Source organism: Brachyhypopomus gauderio, chromosome 18, assembly GCF_052324685.1.
Source record: "Brachyhypopomus gauderio isolate BG-103 chromosome 18, BGAUD_0.2, whole genome shotgun sequence".
NCBI classification, from domain to species: domain Eukaryota; kingdom Metazoa; phylum Chordata; class Actinopteri; order Gymnotiformes; family Hypopomidae; genus Brachyhypopomus; species Brachyhypopomus gauderio.
Window position 1 is genome coordinate 3908225 of NC_135228.1, and position 16245 is coordinate 3924469.

General features: G+C 39.5%; 2 protein-coding genes across 2 annotated transcripts in view; both read right to left on the bottom strand.

Annotated features, from left to right (window-relative positions):
* Nucleotides 1–7421: 7421 nt before the first annotated feature.
* Nucleotides 7422–9518, bottom strand: LOC143482357 (ribonuclease inhibitor-like). Its single transcript, XM_076980701.1, has 4 exons — nt 9506–9518; nt 9177–9387; nt 8821–8997; nt 7422–8204 (listed from the first exon to the last, which is right to left on the bottom strand). The coding sequence occupies exons 1-4, from the start codon at nt 9516–9518 to the stop codon at nt 8198–8200; spliced, it is 408 nt and encodes a 135-aa protein (XP_076836816.1). The 3' UTR covers nt 7422–8197.
* A 479-nt stretch (nt 9519–9997) lies between these two features.
* The window catches only part of LOC143482222 (NACHT, LRR and PYD domains-containing protein 12-like), a 59811-nt gene continuing 53563 nt past the window's right edge, over nt 9998–16245 (bottom strand). The window contains 8 exon segments of the mRNA XM_076980526.1: nt 9998–10794; nt 11415–11591; nt 11773–11949; nt 12204–12380; nt 12662–12838; nt 13127–13303; nt 13491–13699; nt 14039–14081. Of these exon segments, the coding sequence (XP_076836641.1) occupies nt 10788–10794; nt 11415–11591; nt 11773–11949; nt 12204–12380; nt 12662–12838; nt 13127–13303; nt 13491–13699; nt 14039–14081 (1144 nt within the window). The 3' untranslated portion in view covers nt 9998–10787.

Here is a 16245-nt window from a genome sequence, read left to right on the forward strand (position 1 = left end):
AAAAGAGAGGATTTTATTCTTACAGATGATACTTTGTCCATATAGGAAGTGGTATCAATATACAAGGAGAACCTTTATACCTTCTTTTGAATTTTCAAGTGTGTGTGTGTGTGTGTGTGTGTGTGTGTGTTAGAGAGAATGTCTTTGGTGTCATCCTCTTCTCTGTAGTGTGAGTGACTCAGACCAGATCAGATCAATAGTATAAACTTACTAAATATGTCCTTATTTTTATGTATAATTCTTAAATGACAGGTGCGCTTCAGATACTCACCGTTTTTCCTTCCTAAAGAAATGTGTATTCCACTTTTCACAGCACTGCTGAAAGTTTCATTTTAATCACGGTGAACAGGTGGTGTGAATTCCGCCCACGTAGTAATCCTGCAGGATATAACAACTCCAAATGGGAGGTGCTGAGGTGAGGAGTTGTGTTGGGTTGAACTGGGCTTACACAGTGCACTCACATGCCCATTAAAGTGAACTTTAGCTGATCGACCGTCAGATCGGCTGACAGTGCAGCATATGAACTGAATACCACAGTGAACAGTGAACGTTAGGTCACAGCCAGAGGTGGAAAGAGTACTGAAAAATTGTAATTGAGTAAAAGTATCATTACTTTGCCTAAAATCTACTCAGAGTAAAAGTAAAATTACCCATCTCAACATTTACTCGAGTAAAAGTACAAAATTACTTCATTTAAAATGTAATTTGAGTAAAAGTTACTTAGTTACTTTCAGTTATTTAATGCATGGATGAATCATGAACCAAATTCAGCACAAGTTGTTTTAATCGATTTCAAAGCATATTTAAGTGCACATCCACACTTGCAAAAAGATCAGTTGGGCTCAGGAACATACTTCCTCACAGCACAAGAACAGTCACAACCTGTACCATAAAGTGCAAACAATTTTCAGTCCTATTGTCCAACAGACAACACTATGATAAGAATAAAGAAATTTAAATGACAAATTATTCAAAAAACAAAATGCACACAAAATTAAGTGCCGACAAGATGCCACAAATCAAACTAAAATGCAACAAGATTGTGCAGTGACCTAAGACCACAAACCAAAAATTTACTAGCATGACCAAATTAATGAATAAATGTTCAAAATTATAAGCATTACATGTGGAATTATTTGGCTCAGATGAGTAGCTAATCCTAATAAGTAAGCTTCCTAGTATAAATCAAAAGGAAAGCCATAAAGCAATAGATTATTATATACCTATGAATGGACTGTGTAGCTAAAGTAAACTTTCCCTAAACAAAGTAGGACCAAGGGAAAAGTAAGGACTTTAGGAGGAAATCAGAAAGTGCGCAGAACCCCCAGACTGAGGCTAATGAAGAGCACTAGCCATACCAAACGTTATGGAGAGAGAGAGGACTCTACAGAAAAAGACGATTCAAGGCTGGCACCCCAAGCAACATGTGATTGTGGCCTACTTGGAGGTTGAAAGGGAAACACATCCGTAGGCAGTCAACTGTCGAAATTTTCAAATGTGGACTGGACTCGACACGTCTTGGAGCATGGATCTTGGCCTTGCAGTTGGCGCTTACACTACCCGGGGACCTTTCTCAAGTTCAGTTCACAGACGTTCACAGAGTCGGCCTAGTTCAGGCTGCTCCCAACTTCCTTGGTTAGTGAAGTCTGTGCAAGATGTCACCGCAGTGGCTAACAGGTCCTCAGTTGAACTTTCGTCTGCGTTATCTTGACGTTGACTACACTGAACATTAACTAAAATCAAAATCTGCCAGCCAAGCAAAATGAACATTTAACTTAACTGAAATTAAAGGCTCGATGAATGAGAGCAATTTGACAAAATGACATAAAACATGGGTCCAGACATGTATAAAGTAACTTAAGAAGAAGTTGTGTTCTTTAAAAACTATACTTAAGTGGAAGTACAGAAGTATTCAGCATTTGTTGTACTTAAGTATTGCAAGTAAGTTTATTCTAAACTGTATTACTGAATTACAATTACACAGTACAAGTACTGTGTTTTGTATTAATTAAAGAAAGCAGTCAGTTTGATTATCAAATTGCTTATATATCACTTACATATCAAAGCTGTCAAATACCACAAAGGGTTCTGTTTGGTAAAACTGGTCTTAACACTTCGTACACAAAAAACAGTGCTTCTCCCTTTAAACAATCCTTCCCTTCCCTGTTTCTCTCCACTTATCTTCTTAAACTAGAGTGGTAGTGTTGTTTTTTTTGGAAGTGTTACGACCCCACGTATAGGGGAGACCGGGTATGGTTGTAACATGGGGAGAGTTGTAACACCATCAGTTCCACCCATCACGGATAAGACAGGAGTCATATGATCATTTCAGTATTAACCAATTCCTCCCTGATCCCACATGGTGAATATCAAGACTGTAAACAGGCACATGCAGATTCCATCGCGAAAAAAACTGATTTTGAGGTGAGAAAGTACATTTCTGAATCAAGACTATATTTTGAATAGTACTTATACTATTGCAGATAAAACAATATGAATTATATTACATTAAACTGTAGTTTCTCAGGTAAATTGTGATGCATTTTTCCCCTGTTAATTTCAAATCACCTTGCTAATACAGCTAGTTAAACACTGGCTGACAGGGGTGGGGATGGTTGTAACACAGCTTTAAAACGTGTTATAGCCATCCCCTGACATAAAAACTTTATTGATTTTTTTTATCATTTTAAAGAAAGACTGACAGAGGTGTGCCTGCAAATGTTTTTAAAAGAAGCATCTGATGAGGTCACAAATAAGGGCAAGCCAGTCAGATCAGTTGCAAAGGCACATGTGTGTGTGTGCCATTTAGCGCATCAAAGTTAAGGAATCCAGAAATATTTTGTTTATCCTCAACAAAATATTTTTTAATTGAATGCATTCAGTCTTGCTCTTCTAGGACTAAAGACTAATCCTCCTATGCTAAAAGCCTCTCACAGGCTGCTAATGCTGGAAGGGTTGTGTTTAGCCTAACAGACAACTTACACACAGCTGGAAGTCTTGGAGCAAGTCCATGTTATCTGATGGACAGGACAAGTACGCATCTAGCTGTTTGGCACCGTCTTGTGCCTTAATCCTGCAAGCCAGAACGAGAAGAGCTCAGATGAGCTGGACCTGCTGACCTCAGAGGACTGCAACGAGGAGTGTTCATATGATACTCTTTTTTTTCGTACTGTTTTTGTGAAGTACTGAGGGTCAGGCTAGCGAAGGCAATGGGCTTTGCTTTGTTTTCACCAGGTGGTATCTGTGACAAAACTGCTCCTAACCCCTCCCAATGATGCATCTATGGACAGAATAAAAGGCTTATAAAAATCTGGATGAACCAAGACAGTACAGTGCAGCAGCCTCTCCTCGAGTGTGTTAAAGGCATGAGTACACTCATGCGTCCAATCAACAGATGTAATCCTTCTGAAGGTACCAACCCGGTTTGCAGCCTTTCTCACATTTCTTTTCTTTTGTCCAGCAGTGAGGCCAAACAGGGATATTGCAATAGCAGAGCAATTTGGAATGAAATGTTGATAGTAGAACACCATCCCCAGGAATGATTTAATTCTCTTCATGGATGGAGTAACACCACCCCCTCTCCATGAGGTCATCTGTAGACATGTCTGATATCACACTGACCTTCTCTGGATCTACAGATATACCACTACCTCTAATGATGTGTCCCAAAAACGTAAAAGATGTGTGCAAGAAATTGCACTTTTTCTGACTTAACTTAAGCCCCTGGATCTCAAGTCTCTCCAGCGCCTCTCTCTCTGAAGACACAAACACCAGTAAGTAATTTAGATTAGCGGTCATCAACCACCGGGCTGCAGACCGGTAACGGTCCGTGGGTCATTTGGTACCGCACAGATAAAAAAAAAAAAAAAAAAAAAAAACATAAAGGTACCGGAACTAAATGGGGCACAGACATACACTATATTGCCAAACATTCGCTCACCCATCCAAATTATCGGAATCTGGTGTTCCAATCACTTCCATGGCCACGTGTATAAAATTACGCACCTAGACATGTAGACTGTTTTTGCAAACATTTGTGAAAATGCGTCGCTCTCAGGAGCTCAGAGAATTCCAGCATGGAACTGTGATACGATGCCACCTGTGCAACAAGTCGTGAAATTTCCTCAATCCTAAATATTCCACAGTCGACCGTCAGCTGTATTATAAGAAAATGGATGTGTTTGGGAATGACAGAAACTCAGCCACGAACTGGTAGACCACATAAACTGACAGAACAGGGTCAGCACATGCTGAAGCACATAGCGCGAAGAGGTCACCAACTTTCTGCTGTCAATCACTACAGACATCCAAACTTCATGTGGCCTTCAGATTAGCTCAAGAACATTGCGCACAGAGCTTCATGGAAGGGGTCGAGCAGCTGCATCCAAGTCATACATCACCAAGTGCAATGCAAAGCGTCGGATACTGTGGTAAGGAGCAAATTATAAACAACATTTAAAACTAAAAACAACGGGAGATAAAAGAAAATCGTTAAGCTTTCTATGGCACTGGTATTGGCACCCTTTACAATAAATCAGTATGCAAACACATTTTGACTCACCTGTGCTAAATCACAAATGAGAATCACAAGTGATAAATTGTCAGTGCCCATGTGACATTAATTATCCAATGAATGATCACCAGATCATTCATTGGGTAATGCTTCAGCAATTCAACAGAGCACCTTTGGGATGTGGTGGAACAGAAGATTTGCATCATGGATGTGCAGCTGACAAATCTGCAGCAACTGTGTGATGCTATGACTGAATGAATGTTAAATTTATATAGTACCTTTCAAGATACCCATGGTCGCTTTTACAATTTTGACCCAGGTACAAGTCTTATACAATCACACACGGGCGAGAAGCGGCAGCCAATTTTGTACAGCATACTTTCTACCAGAAGCCACAGCCCCCTGGGGGACTGAATCACACACAGAAGGGGAGAGAGGACAGACCTGAATGACAGAGCACCATCCACCACTGGGCATACAAGCACACACACATTCATGCACAGACACTCAGACAACACAGTCACACAGGGAGAATTTTGTCAGGGACTCACAATTTACCTAACCACCATATTTTTGGACTGTGGCAGGAAACAGTGGGCAAAAGGGGGTCCAACCCCCTTTATATATAACTGTGGAGGCGATTCGAGTACAGTGAACTCAATGTCGTGTTCAAGAAACCAGTCTGAGATGATTCGGGCTTTATGACGGCACGCCATCCTGCTGGAAGTAGCCATCAGAAGATGGGTATGCTGTGGTCATAAAGGGATGGATATGGTCAGCAACAATACTCATGTGTGGCGTTGACACAATGCTCAGTTGGTACTAGTGGGCCCAAAGTGTGCCAGGAAAATATCTCACACACCATTGCACCACTACCACCAGCCTGAACCATTGATAAAATGCGGGATGGCTCCATGCTTTCATGTTATTGACCCCAAATTCTGACCCTACCATCCGAATGTAGCAGCAGACATCGAGACTCATCAGACCAGGCAACGTTTTTCCAATCTTCTATTGTCCAATTTTGGTGAGCCTGTGTGAATTGTAGTCTTCAGTTTCTTGTTCTTAGCTGACAGGAGTGTCACCCGGTGTGGTCTTCTGCTGCTGTAGCCCATCCACCTCAAGGTTCGATGTGTTGTGTGTTCAGAAATGCTCTTCTGCATGCCTCAGTTGTAATGGCTGGTTATTTGAGGTACTGTTCTATTGTTCTCAAATGAGAACTCAAATGAGCCGTTCTATTGACTCAAACCAGTCTGGCCATTTTCCTCTGGAATTAACAAGGTATTTGCGCCCACAGAACTGCTGCTCACTGGATTGTTTCTCTTTTTCGGACCATTCTCTGTAAACCCTAGCGGTGGTTGTGTGTGAAAATCCCAGCTTTCTTCCCCATTCTGATGCTCTGTTCGATTGTCCTGGCCATGTCTACATGCTTAAATGCATTAAGTTACTGCCATGTGATTGGCTGATTCGACATTTGCATATATATATATATATATATATATATATATATATATATATATATATATATATAAAACAAGGCCATGGCAGGATAAAACAGAACAGTGGACAATAAGAGATAAGACTAAGTTTATGAGAACATTTCATTGAAGTATTGAAGTTTAAATCTCATAAACTGCAGCACAACATTTTGAACAGTAAACAATATGAGGTTTGTGTTGAGGTCACCACGTGTGTGCTCCAGGGATGGACCACAGTCAGCCACCAGAGGGAGCTGATGAGTTAATGAAGCCAAATAAGCCTCAGCTGATGGTTAGGCTTTATAAGGGCTGGGAGAACAGGCTCAATAGGCTGAGTATTTTGTTCAGTGTCCCGTCATTATGAATGAATGAATGAATTAATGTTCCAATTTATATAGCACCTTTTCAGGATACCCAAGGTGCTTTACAATTGTTAACACAGCTACATCTCAGACAACCAATCACACACCGGCGAGAAGCGGCAGCCAATTGCGCACAGCGTACTCTCTACCGGGATCCACAGCCCCCTGGGGGACTGAATGGGGTGCAGGAAGGGGAGAGAGGACAGACCCTAGTGGCAGAGCACCATCCACCACTGGACACACAAGCACACACACATTCATACAACAACTTGTTTTTATTGAACAGAGAGAGAGACACAGACACACACTCGGGGAGAATTTGTCTGGGACTGCCAATTGACCTAACCTCCATGTTTTTGGACTGTGGGAGGAAACCGGAAATCCTGGAGGAAACCCACGCAAACACAGGGAGAACATGGAAACTCCACTCAGATAGGGACTTGAACACAAGACCCCAGTGCTGAGAGGCAAACGTGCTAACCACCAAGCCACTGTGCTGCCATTATGACCGACCTGTAATTTCGATTGGGAGCCCTGGGAAAATATTTCAGAGCTCCTTTTCTCTTGTCTCTACACGAGTCTTTTCCATTCCATCGAGTAATCTTTCTTTTCTAATAATTATTGAAAAACTAGTCAAAGGACCAGTCTGTTTCTCATTTTTGTTTTTCTTTGATCAGTGTTTTTTGGGGAGAGAAATTAGTTTGTCCCTAGTTAGTCTTTCAGTGTTTGATAGAGCTGTGTTTCCAGTTGTTTCCTTGAAGCTCCTTGAGCTAACTGCTCTAATACCCACTTCCTCAGCCTGCTGAAACACAGCCTACATGGACCCTGCTGCTCTTCCTGATATGGATCAGGTCAGGATTGCCCTGACTAATCAAGGGGCTGTGATTGGGAGGCACGAGTATTACTTACAGCAAATACTATCTCAGCTGCAGGGACTCATTGTTACAGCAGGCTGTCGCTCTGGTAATGGTTCCCAAGGAAACCCACCATGTTGGTCAGAATTTTTAAGTCAAATTGATTACAGACACAATGCAAACTGACTGAACAATGATGTTCGGATGCAAAAGGTTTGCTCTTCTCATATAAGCACACATTTATTTGTATAACATTTCATACACTGTGGAAATAATTAAATACAAAAATAAAACAAATCCATCACATCAGGAAAGTACATATTAAAAAATGTACTTAACCGTAATACAAATGCATCGAAATAATTAAATTTATTAAATAATAAAACTTATTACATTGAAATAATAAGATGGATTAAAACAATAAACTGAGTGAAAAATCCATTTAGAAGGAGGTGTGTACAGCCTTTTGACTCCTCCCATCAGTCCATATCCAGGTATGTCTGCGTTCGTGTGTTCGCCTCTATTTATCATATCATCTGTTGTTGGTCTTGTAAACACCGTGTTGCAGGTGTCTTGTTAATGTTCGTGTATTTAAGTGTGCGTTAGTTACGTCTTTGTCGGTTCTCGTCTTTGTCCCATTACGTCGTCTGTCTGAATGGTACCGTATGGTTGGTAATAAACGTTAACATAACATGCTCTTCGCTCAGCCTGCTTCCTCACTGCATTACAAGATGATATGTTGTTTTAATATTATATGTGATTCTCTTATAAAACTAGATTTTTTAATAAACCTTTGTTTTACGTTCATACACAAGTGTATATCTAATAAAAACTTGTGTGTGGTGTCCAGGTCAGGTGTGTGTGTGTGTGTGTGTGTGTGGTGTCCAGGTCAGGGGTGTGTGTGTGTGTGTGTGTGTGTGTGGTGTCATGTTCGCACATTCACACCAACACACGTTACCAGAGACTCATATGTACAACCGCCTGTGTGACTCAGACACTGTAAGAGAGAGAAAATGACAGAATGATCAGACATGAATACACACTCATTAGTCAGACATCAGACTGTATGCAGAAGATCAATTTTGTATACCACACATACAAAGAGGTATGATTCTTATTGGTGTCCAACTTTAACATTAATCAGACAATCAGCCTACAGCTCACTGCTCATATCCAGTTGTTCAGTAACAGCTCATACTGTGGTTGTGTGTGTCCACATGATAAAGTACATTTAGGCTTTATGTTACTGCAGCTGTCGGTGAGACTGTGTCTAAGTAAATTCCTAGCATTTCTTACTAAAAACCTACTGAACTTTGAAACCGTGTAAATATGTCTCCCCTCCATGTCTCTGTCTATCATAATCACATACACCCATTCAACGCCTACCATCTGCTTAAAACTACAAAACTCCTTAAGGCTACAAATATTCACATATGTCAACGCTCAGTTAAATTGTGTGTGCAAGTGAGTAACATACGGAAATGTGTGCATGTGTGTGAGTGGGTTTGTGTGTGTATATGAAGAGATACTGACTGCACGATGGGAATATTGAATGAGCATGTGTGGTGGGATACTGACACACACACACACACACACACACTATAGTAACTCACTGTAGTTTCTCCAGTTTACAGTGCGGATCCTCCAGTAGAGCAGAGAGCTGCTTCACTCCTGAGTCTCCTGGTTTATTGAGGATCAGATTCAGCTCTCTAAGCTGTGATGAGGGGTTTGACATCAGAGCTGAGCACAGCGCAATACAGCCTTCCTGTCTAATATTGCACCAAGACAGACTGTAGATGGGGAAAAAACACTTACAGCTCAACACAGACACTGTGTATTCATTAAAGACATGTAGTAATGGTCTGTGTGCAAGTAGAATGAGCAACAACGTGCCTGTATGTGTATGTCTTATTAATACAGTAATGATCTGTCAGAGAAAAAGGTGGGCTAGATACAGTAAGTAACTCACTCTAGTATCTCCAGTGTACAGTGTGGATCCTCCAGGAGATCAGAGAGTTGCTTCACTCCCGAGTCTCCTAGTTTATTGTTGTTCAGTTTCAGCTCTCTCAGATTTGATGAGGGGTTTGACCTCAGAGCTGAACATAGAGCAGCACAGCCTTCCTCTGTAATACTGCAGTTAGACAGACTGTAGAGAGAAGCAGAAAATCTCACATTTGCACCTCAACACCTCAAACGTGCTAACCACCAAGCCACTGTGCTGCCATTATGACCGACCTGTAATTTCGATTGGGAGCCCTGGGAAAATATTTCAGAGCTCCTTTTCTCTTGTCTCTACACGAGTCTTTTCCATTCCATCGAGTAATCTTTCTTTTCTAATAATTATTGAAAAACTAGTCAAAGGACCAGTCTGTTTCTCATTTTTGTTTTTCTTTGATCAGTGTTTTTTGGGGAGAGAAATTAGTTTGTCCCTAGTTAGTCTTTCAGTGTTTGATAGAGCTGTGTTTCCAGTTGTTTCCTTGAAGCTCCTTGAGCTAACTGCTCTAATACCCACTTCCTCAGCCTGCTGAAACACAGCCTACATGGACCCTGCTGCTCTTCCTGATATGGATCAGGTCAGGATTGCCCTGACTAATCAAGGGGCTGTGATTGGGAGGCACGAGTATTACTTACAGCAAATACTATCTCAGCTGCAGGGACTCATTGTTACAGCAGGCTGTCGCTCTGGTAATGGTTCCCAAGGAAACCCACCATGTTGGTCAGAATTTTTAAGTCAAATTGATTACAGACACAATGCAAACTGACTGAACAATGATGTTCGGATGCAAAAGGTTTGCTCTTCTCATATAAGCACACATTTATTTGTATAACATTTCATACACTGTGGAAATAATTAAATACAAAAATAAAACAAATCCATCACATCAGGAAAGTACATATTAAAAAATGTACTTAACCGTAATACAAATGCATCGAAATAATTAAATTTATTAAATAATAAAACTTATTACATTGAAATAATAAGATGGATTAAAACAATAAACTGAGTGAAAAATCCATTTAGAAGGAGGTGTGTACAGCCTTTTGACTCCTCCCATCAGTCCATATCCAGGTATGTCTGCGTTCGTGTGTTCGCCTCTATTTATCATATCATCTGTTGTTGGTCTTGTAAACACCGTGTTGCAGGTGTCTTGTTAATGTTCGTGTATTTAAGTGTGCGTTAGTTACGTCTTTGTCGGTTCTCGTCTTTGTCCCATTACGTCGTCTGTCTGAATGGTACCGTATGGTTGGTAATAAACGTTAACATAACATGCTCTTCGCTCAGCCTGCTTCCTCACTGCATTACAAGATGATATGTTGTTTTAATATTATATGTGATTCTCTTATAAAACTAGATTTTTTAATAAACCTTTGTTTTACGTTCATACACAAGTGTATATCTAATAAAAACTTGTGTGTGGTGTCCAGGTCAGGTGTGTGTGTGTGTGTGTGTGTGTGTGTGTGTGTGTGGTGTCCAGGTCAGGGGTGTGTGTGTGTGTGTGTGTGTGTGTGTGGTGTCATGTTCGCACATTCACACCAACACACGTTACCAGAGACTCATATGTACAACCGCCTGTGTGACTCAGACACTGTAAGAGAGAGAAAATGACAGAATGATCAGACATGAATACACACTCATTAGTCAGACATCAGACTGTATGCAGAAGATCAATTTTGTATACCACACATACAAAGAGGTATGATTCTTATTGGTGTCCAACTTTAACATTAATCAGACAATCAGCCTACAGCTCACTGCTCATATCCAGTTGTTCAGTAACAGCTCATACTGTGGTTGTGTGTGTCCACATGATAAAGTACATTTAGGCTTTATGTTACTGCAGCTGTCGGTGAGACTGTGTCTAAGTAAATTCCTAGCATTTCTTACTAAAAACCTACTGAACTTTGAAACCGTGTAAATATGTCTCCCCTCCATGTCTCTGTCTATCATAATCACATACACCCATTCAACGCCTACCATCTGCTTAAAACTACAAAACTCCTTAAGGCTACAAATATTCACATATGTCAACGCTCAGTTAAATTGTATGTGCAAGTGAGTAACATACGGAAATGTGTGCATGTGTGTGAGTGGGTTTGTGTGTGTATATGAAGAGATACTGACTGCACGATGGGAATATTGAATGAGCATGTGTGGTGGGATACTGACACACACACACACACACACACACACACTATAGTAACTCACTGTAGTTTCTCCAGTTTACAGTGCGGATCCTCCAGTAGAGCAGAGAGCTGCTTCACTCCTGAGTCTCCTGGTTTATTGAGGATCAGATTCAGCTCTCTAAGCTGTGATGAGGGGTTTGACATCAGAGCTGAGCACAGCGCAATACAGCCTTCCTGTCTAATATTGCACCAAGACAGACTGTAGATGGGGAAAAAACACTTACAGCTCAACACAGACACTGTGTATTCATTAAAGACATGTAGTAATGGTCTGTGTGCAAGTAGAATGAGCAACAACGTGCCTGTATGTGTATGTCTTATTAATACAGTAATGATCTGTGTCAGAGAAAAAGGTGGGCTAGATACAGTAAGTAACTCACTCTAGTATCTCCAGTGTACAGTGTGGATCCTCCAGGAGATCAGAGAGTTGCTTCACTCCCGAGTCTCCTAGTTTATTGTTGTTCAGTTTCAGCTCTCTCAGATTTGATGAGGGGTTTGACCTCAGAGCTGAACATAGAGCAGCACAGCCTTCCTCTGTAATACTGCAGTTAGACAGACTGTAGAGAGAAGCAGAAAATCTCACATTTGCACCTCAACACAAAGTAATACAACAACCATACACACAATACAAAAAATGTCTGTTCCACACATGTTCACACTTAATAACATCAATACACAAGGTTGAAATGAAGTTGCACCACTTCACTAAAACTCCCATTATATAGTGTGCGAGTGTGTGTGTGTGTGTGTGTGAGAGAGGGAAATGGCATATTGACTGCATGTATAAATTACCAGTACGTCAGTAACTCACTGTAGTATCTCCATTTTACAGTGTGGATCTTCCAGTAGAGCAGAGAGCTGCTTCACTCCTGAGTCTCCTGGTTTATTGTAGCTCAGATTCAGCTCTCTGAGGTGTGATGAGGGGTTTGACCGCAGAGCTGAAGCCAGAGCAGCACAACCTTCTTCTGGAAAACCGCACCAAGACAGACTGTAGAGGGTAAAAAAGTGAATACAGGCACTGTGTGTGTATTTACAAGAGACATGCAGGTGTTTGTGTACAGAAAGAGTTATCAAGAAAGTGTGTGTATGGATATACAATTAATACAATGGTAGTTTGTTTTAGAGAAAAAAGACAGATATTGACTGTATATGGGACAGGGAGGAGATACTGACTCTGTGTGTGTGTGTGTGAGAGAGAGAGAGAAGAGAATGACTGTGTGTGGAATACTGACTATGTATGTATACAGAGCCAATAAGTTACAAACTCACTGTAGTTTCTCCAGTTTACAGTTTGGATCTTCCAGTAGATCACAGAGCTGCTTCACTCCTGAGTCTCCTGGTTCATTGTCATTCAGGTTCAGCTCTCTCAGGTGTGATGATGGATTTGACCTCAGAGCTGAACACAGAGCAGCACAGCCTTCCTCTCTAATATTGCAGTTAGACAGACTGTAGAGAGAGGGAGAAAAACTTCATACTTACAGATCAACACTCACATGCATGCAACACTCAAGTGAACACAGGCACTGTGTGTTCATGAAACACATGCAGTAATGTGTGTGTATAGGGAGAATGGGCAAGAAAGTGTGTATATGAATCTTAGTAATACAGTGACAGTGTGTGTCTGAGAGAAAATGGCAGGGAGATGTGGGGAGGATATATGGACTGTGTGTGTGTGTGAGTGAGTGAGACAGAGAGAGACTGTGTATGTTAAAAGGCACCCAGTCAGTAACTCACTCTAGTTTCTCCAGTTTACAGTGTGGATCCTCCAGTAGAGCAGAGAGCTGCTTCACTCCTGAGTATCCTGGTTTATTGTAGCTCAGTCTCAGCTCTCTCAGCCGTGATGAGGGGTTTGACCTCATAGCTGAACACAGAGCAGCATAACCTTCGTCTCTAACATTGTTCTTAGACAGACTGTAGAGAGAAAGAGAAAAACCTACATTTACAGCTCAAAACACACACGCATGCATGTGAACACAGGCACTGTGTATTCATGAGAGACATGCAGTAGTGTGTGTGTGTTTAGGGAGAATGAGCAAGAAATTGTGTATGTGAATCAAATTAACTGAACTAGTATTGTTTGTTACTATTAATACTGAACCTTGGAAGTGCTTGATGGAAGCTGCCTCTCACTGTAGATTTCTGTGGACATTCAACTGGCATCATTAAAGACCTGGTATTTTCATCATGGTGGATTTCGGGCATTTGTTCATCGTTGCAGGCCTTTTTTTTACGAGGAGGAACGTCAACCCGTTCTGCCATTCTCTTCTTGGCTGCTTTTGAACGCAGAGAAGCTTTGGTACGTGGCATCTACAAAAACAAGACCAGAATATTCCACGTTTTCTGCATTAATTATTAAAACAATGATGCGTAATATGCAGGTTAAGTTAATGTAATCTGATTTCAAACCTCAAAGCACAATGAATAAAGGTAAAAAACCACAAGAAGACAGAAGGGACAGTTCACACTGAATTGGTCTTTTGGAAAGATGCCGCAGTGTTTCCATGAATCACTACAGGTAAATTCTTATTACAAATCATGGCAACCATCATACTCACCAAGACGCTCTGTGTACTATTTATAAACGTAACACCACCAGAAATCATTCATTATAATCATTCATGATAGCCTACACTATAAACAACATACCTTCAACTTGTAGCAGTCCAATATTCTTTCACCAACAGGTAACCTTCCGAAAATACAAAGAACACATTTGTAACAAGAAATTAACATTACAAAAAGGAAAAATATTATATGACATCATGTTATATGACAATAATATGACATCATGTTGGACAAATAAGAGTCCTTAGGCGTACAGCTACGGTCCTACAACACCACTGAAACACAATGCTCATCAAATTCAATTCATAATTTACCCATTATACACATACCAGTATGTACCAAGTGTAGAACACTGCTCATTCCAAAACCTGCCTTTGTATGCACAAACATATGCCACTCTCCCTTTATCACACACTTCAAGTACTTTAAAATAATTGATATATGATTTCAGGTTGATATAACCTGAAATCATTAAAAAAAATAATGTTTACATCATACTTCGAGAACTAGGCTAAGATGAATTACATTCATTCGAAGCACATAAATGATAGGACTGTACAATCTGAATTAGGTTAATTTAATCTAGCAGGCATACTAGTTTAACAACATAATTCCTTCTTTACTCACAGCCATTAGACCCCTTCAGCAATATAACCAAACTTGACTAAAGCTACATCGATTACGACGCATAAACCAAGGAACAATAAAACAATGCACAAAACTAAATTACTACTAAGATAGGTCACCTTGCACAATACCTATCGAAAGGCAAATCGAATTAAATTAATTAACTGTAGATTAGTAGAAACCCTCGATCTTAGTATTTGTAGTGATGAACGGTGTGTTTGTTTAGTCGTTAAAATAGGCGACCCACTAAAACGCGGTTTCAACTTTGCTTGGAAAGCTAGTTAGTTATATAAATAACATCAAATCACCTGGTAATAAACATCTAGCGAGAGAACAAGGAAACTAACTGGGTTAGTTAATCACAAATTTAAACCAAGACTTTATGAATACTTTGAAAGCAATTTTAAAAAGGTACATTAGATTCACTGCATCAACTCACCTCATCAATGAAAAAACTCGGAGGAAAACACTTCCGGTGTCACGTGTATTTAAGCAGCAGTAGTGAAGCAAGCGAACACACGGCACATTTCAAAATACCAGTACTGTCAAACCAATTACAAGAATGCCCTGGTATTACATATGCCCGGAAATACTGCATTTACATCAATATTAGAAAACATTAAGAGATTTGTATAATATACCTCATTATATACCTGAGACATTTCATCCCTGCACAGCTTCAAGAAGAGTCTCAAAACCTTCCTGTTTAGATCTGCTTTTAGCTAAGAAACTCTAACTCTGTTCCATTTACTTTATTACATTGTTGTCTATTATTTTAGAATTTGTCACTTTATTACATTATTTTATTGTGTTTGTTTCCTTTTAATCTTTAATTTCTTTTAATATATTCTTTTTGTCTTATCTTTGCTTCCTTTTAATGTTTATTTTTTATTTACTCTGTAAAGCATTTTGAGTTGCATGTGTGTATGAAAGGTGCTATACAAATAAATATTATTATTATATTATTATTATTATTATTATTATTATTATTATTATTATATACCTAAAAATATTTAAGATTCTTAAAAGGTTACTAACTTAAGAGTGCAACAACTTACCTCCCCTAAGAGTTAAATGCAATTTGGTTAATCTCCAAAATTTTAAGCTACAGGCAAACAGCAACAACCAAAAAACCAAAAACAACCAAAAAAGTGACACTTTGCCTGTTTGGAGAGCATGCATATGGAAATACTTTCTAGTATAATCAACAAAACATTTCAAAGTTAAAAACCATGCAAACAATACATTTCAAAAACAACCAGAAATACACAGCAAAATATGTAACACACAAGAAACCAAAAACTTAGTGCTTAAAACAAAATGACTTCAACCGTTTAGATTTATATGTACATATGTTTATATGTACATTACATAGTACATAATAATTTACATTATTTACATTAACATTAAATTTGAAGCAAAATAAAACATTACACCTGGTAAACTATATGAACTAGTATAAACATAATGTACTTAGTAAATCCCACTACTACTACTAATAATAATCATAAAACAACGTATTCATCTCTTTCCAAAATACACTTTCCTTTTCATAATATTTCACTAGAAAACTGAAAACAAATCAAAGAATTAGTTGAAAATATTCGTCATGGTTACAATACACTCAACAAATTGAAATTGAATTCAATATTTACAAAATG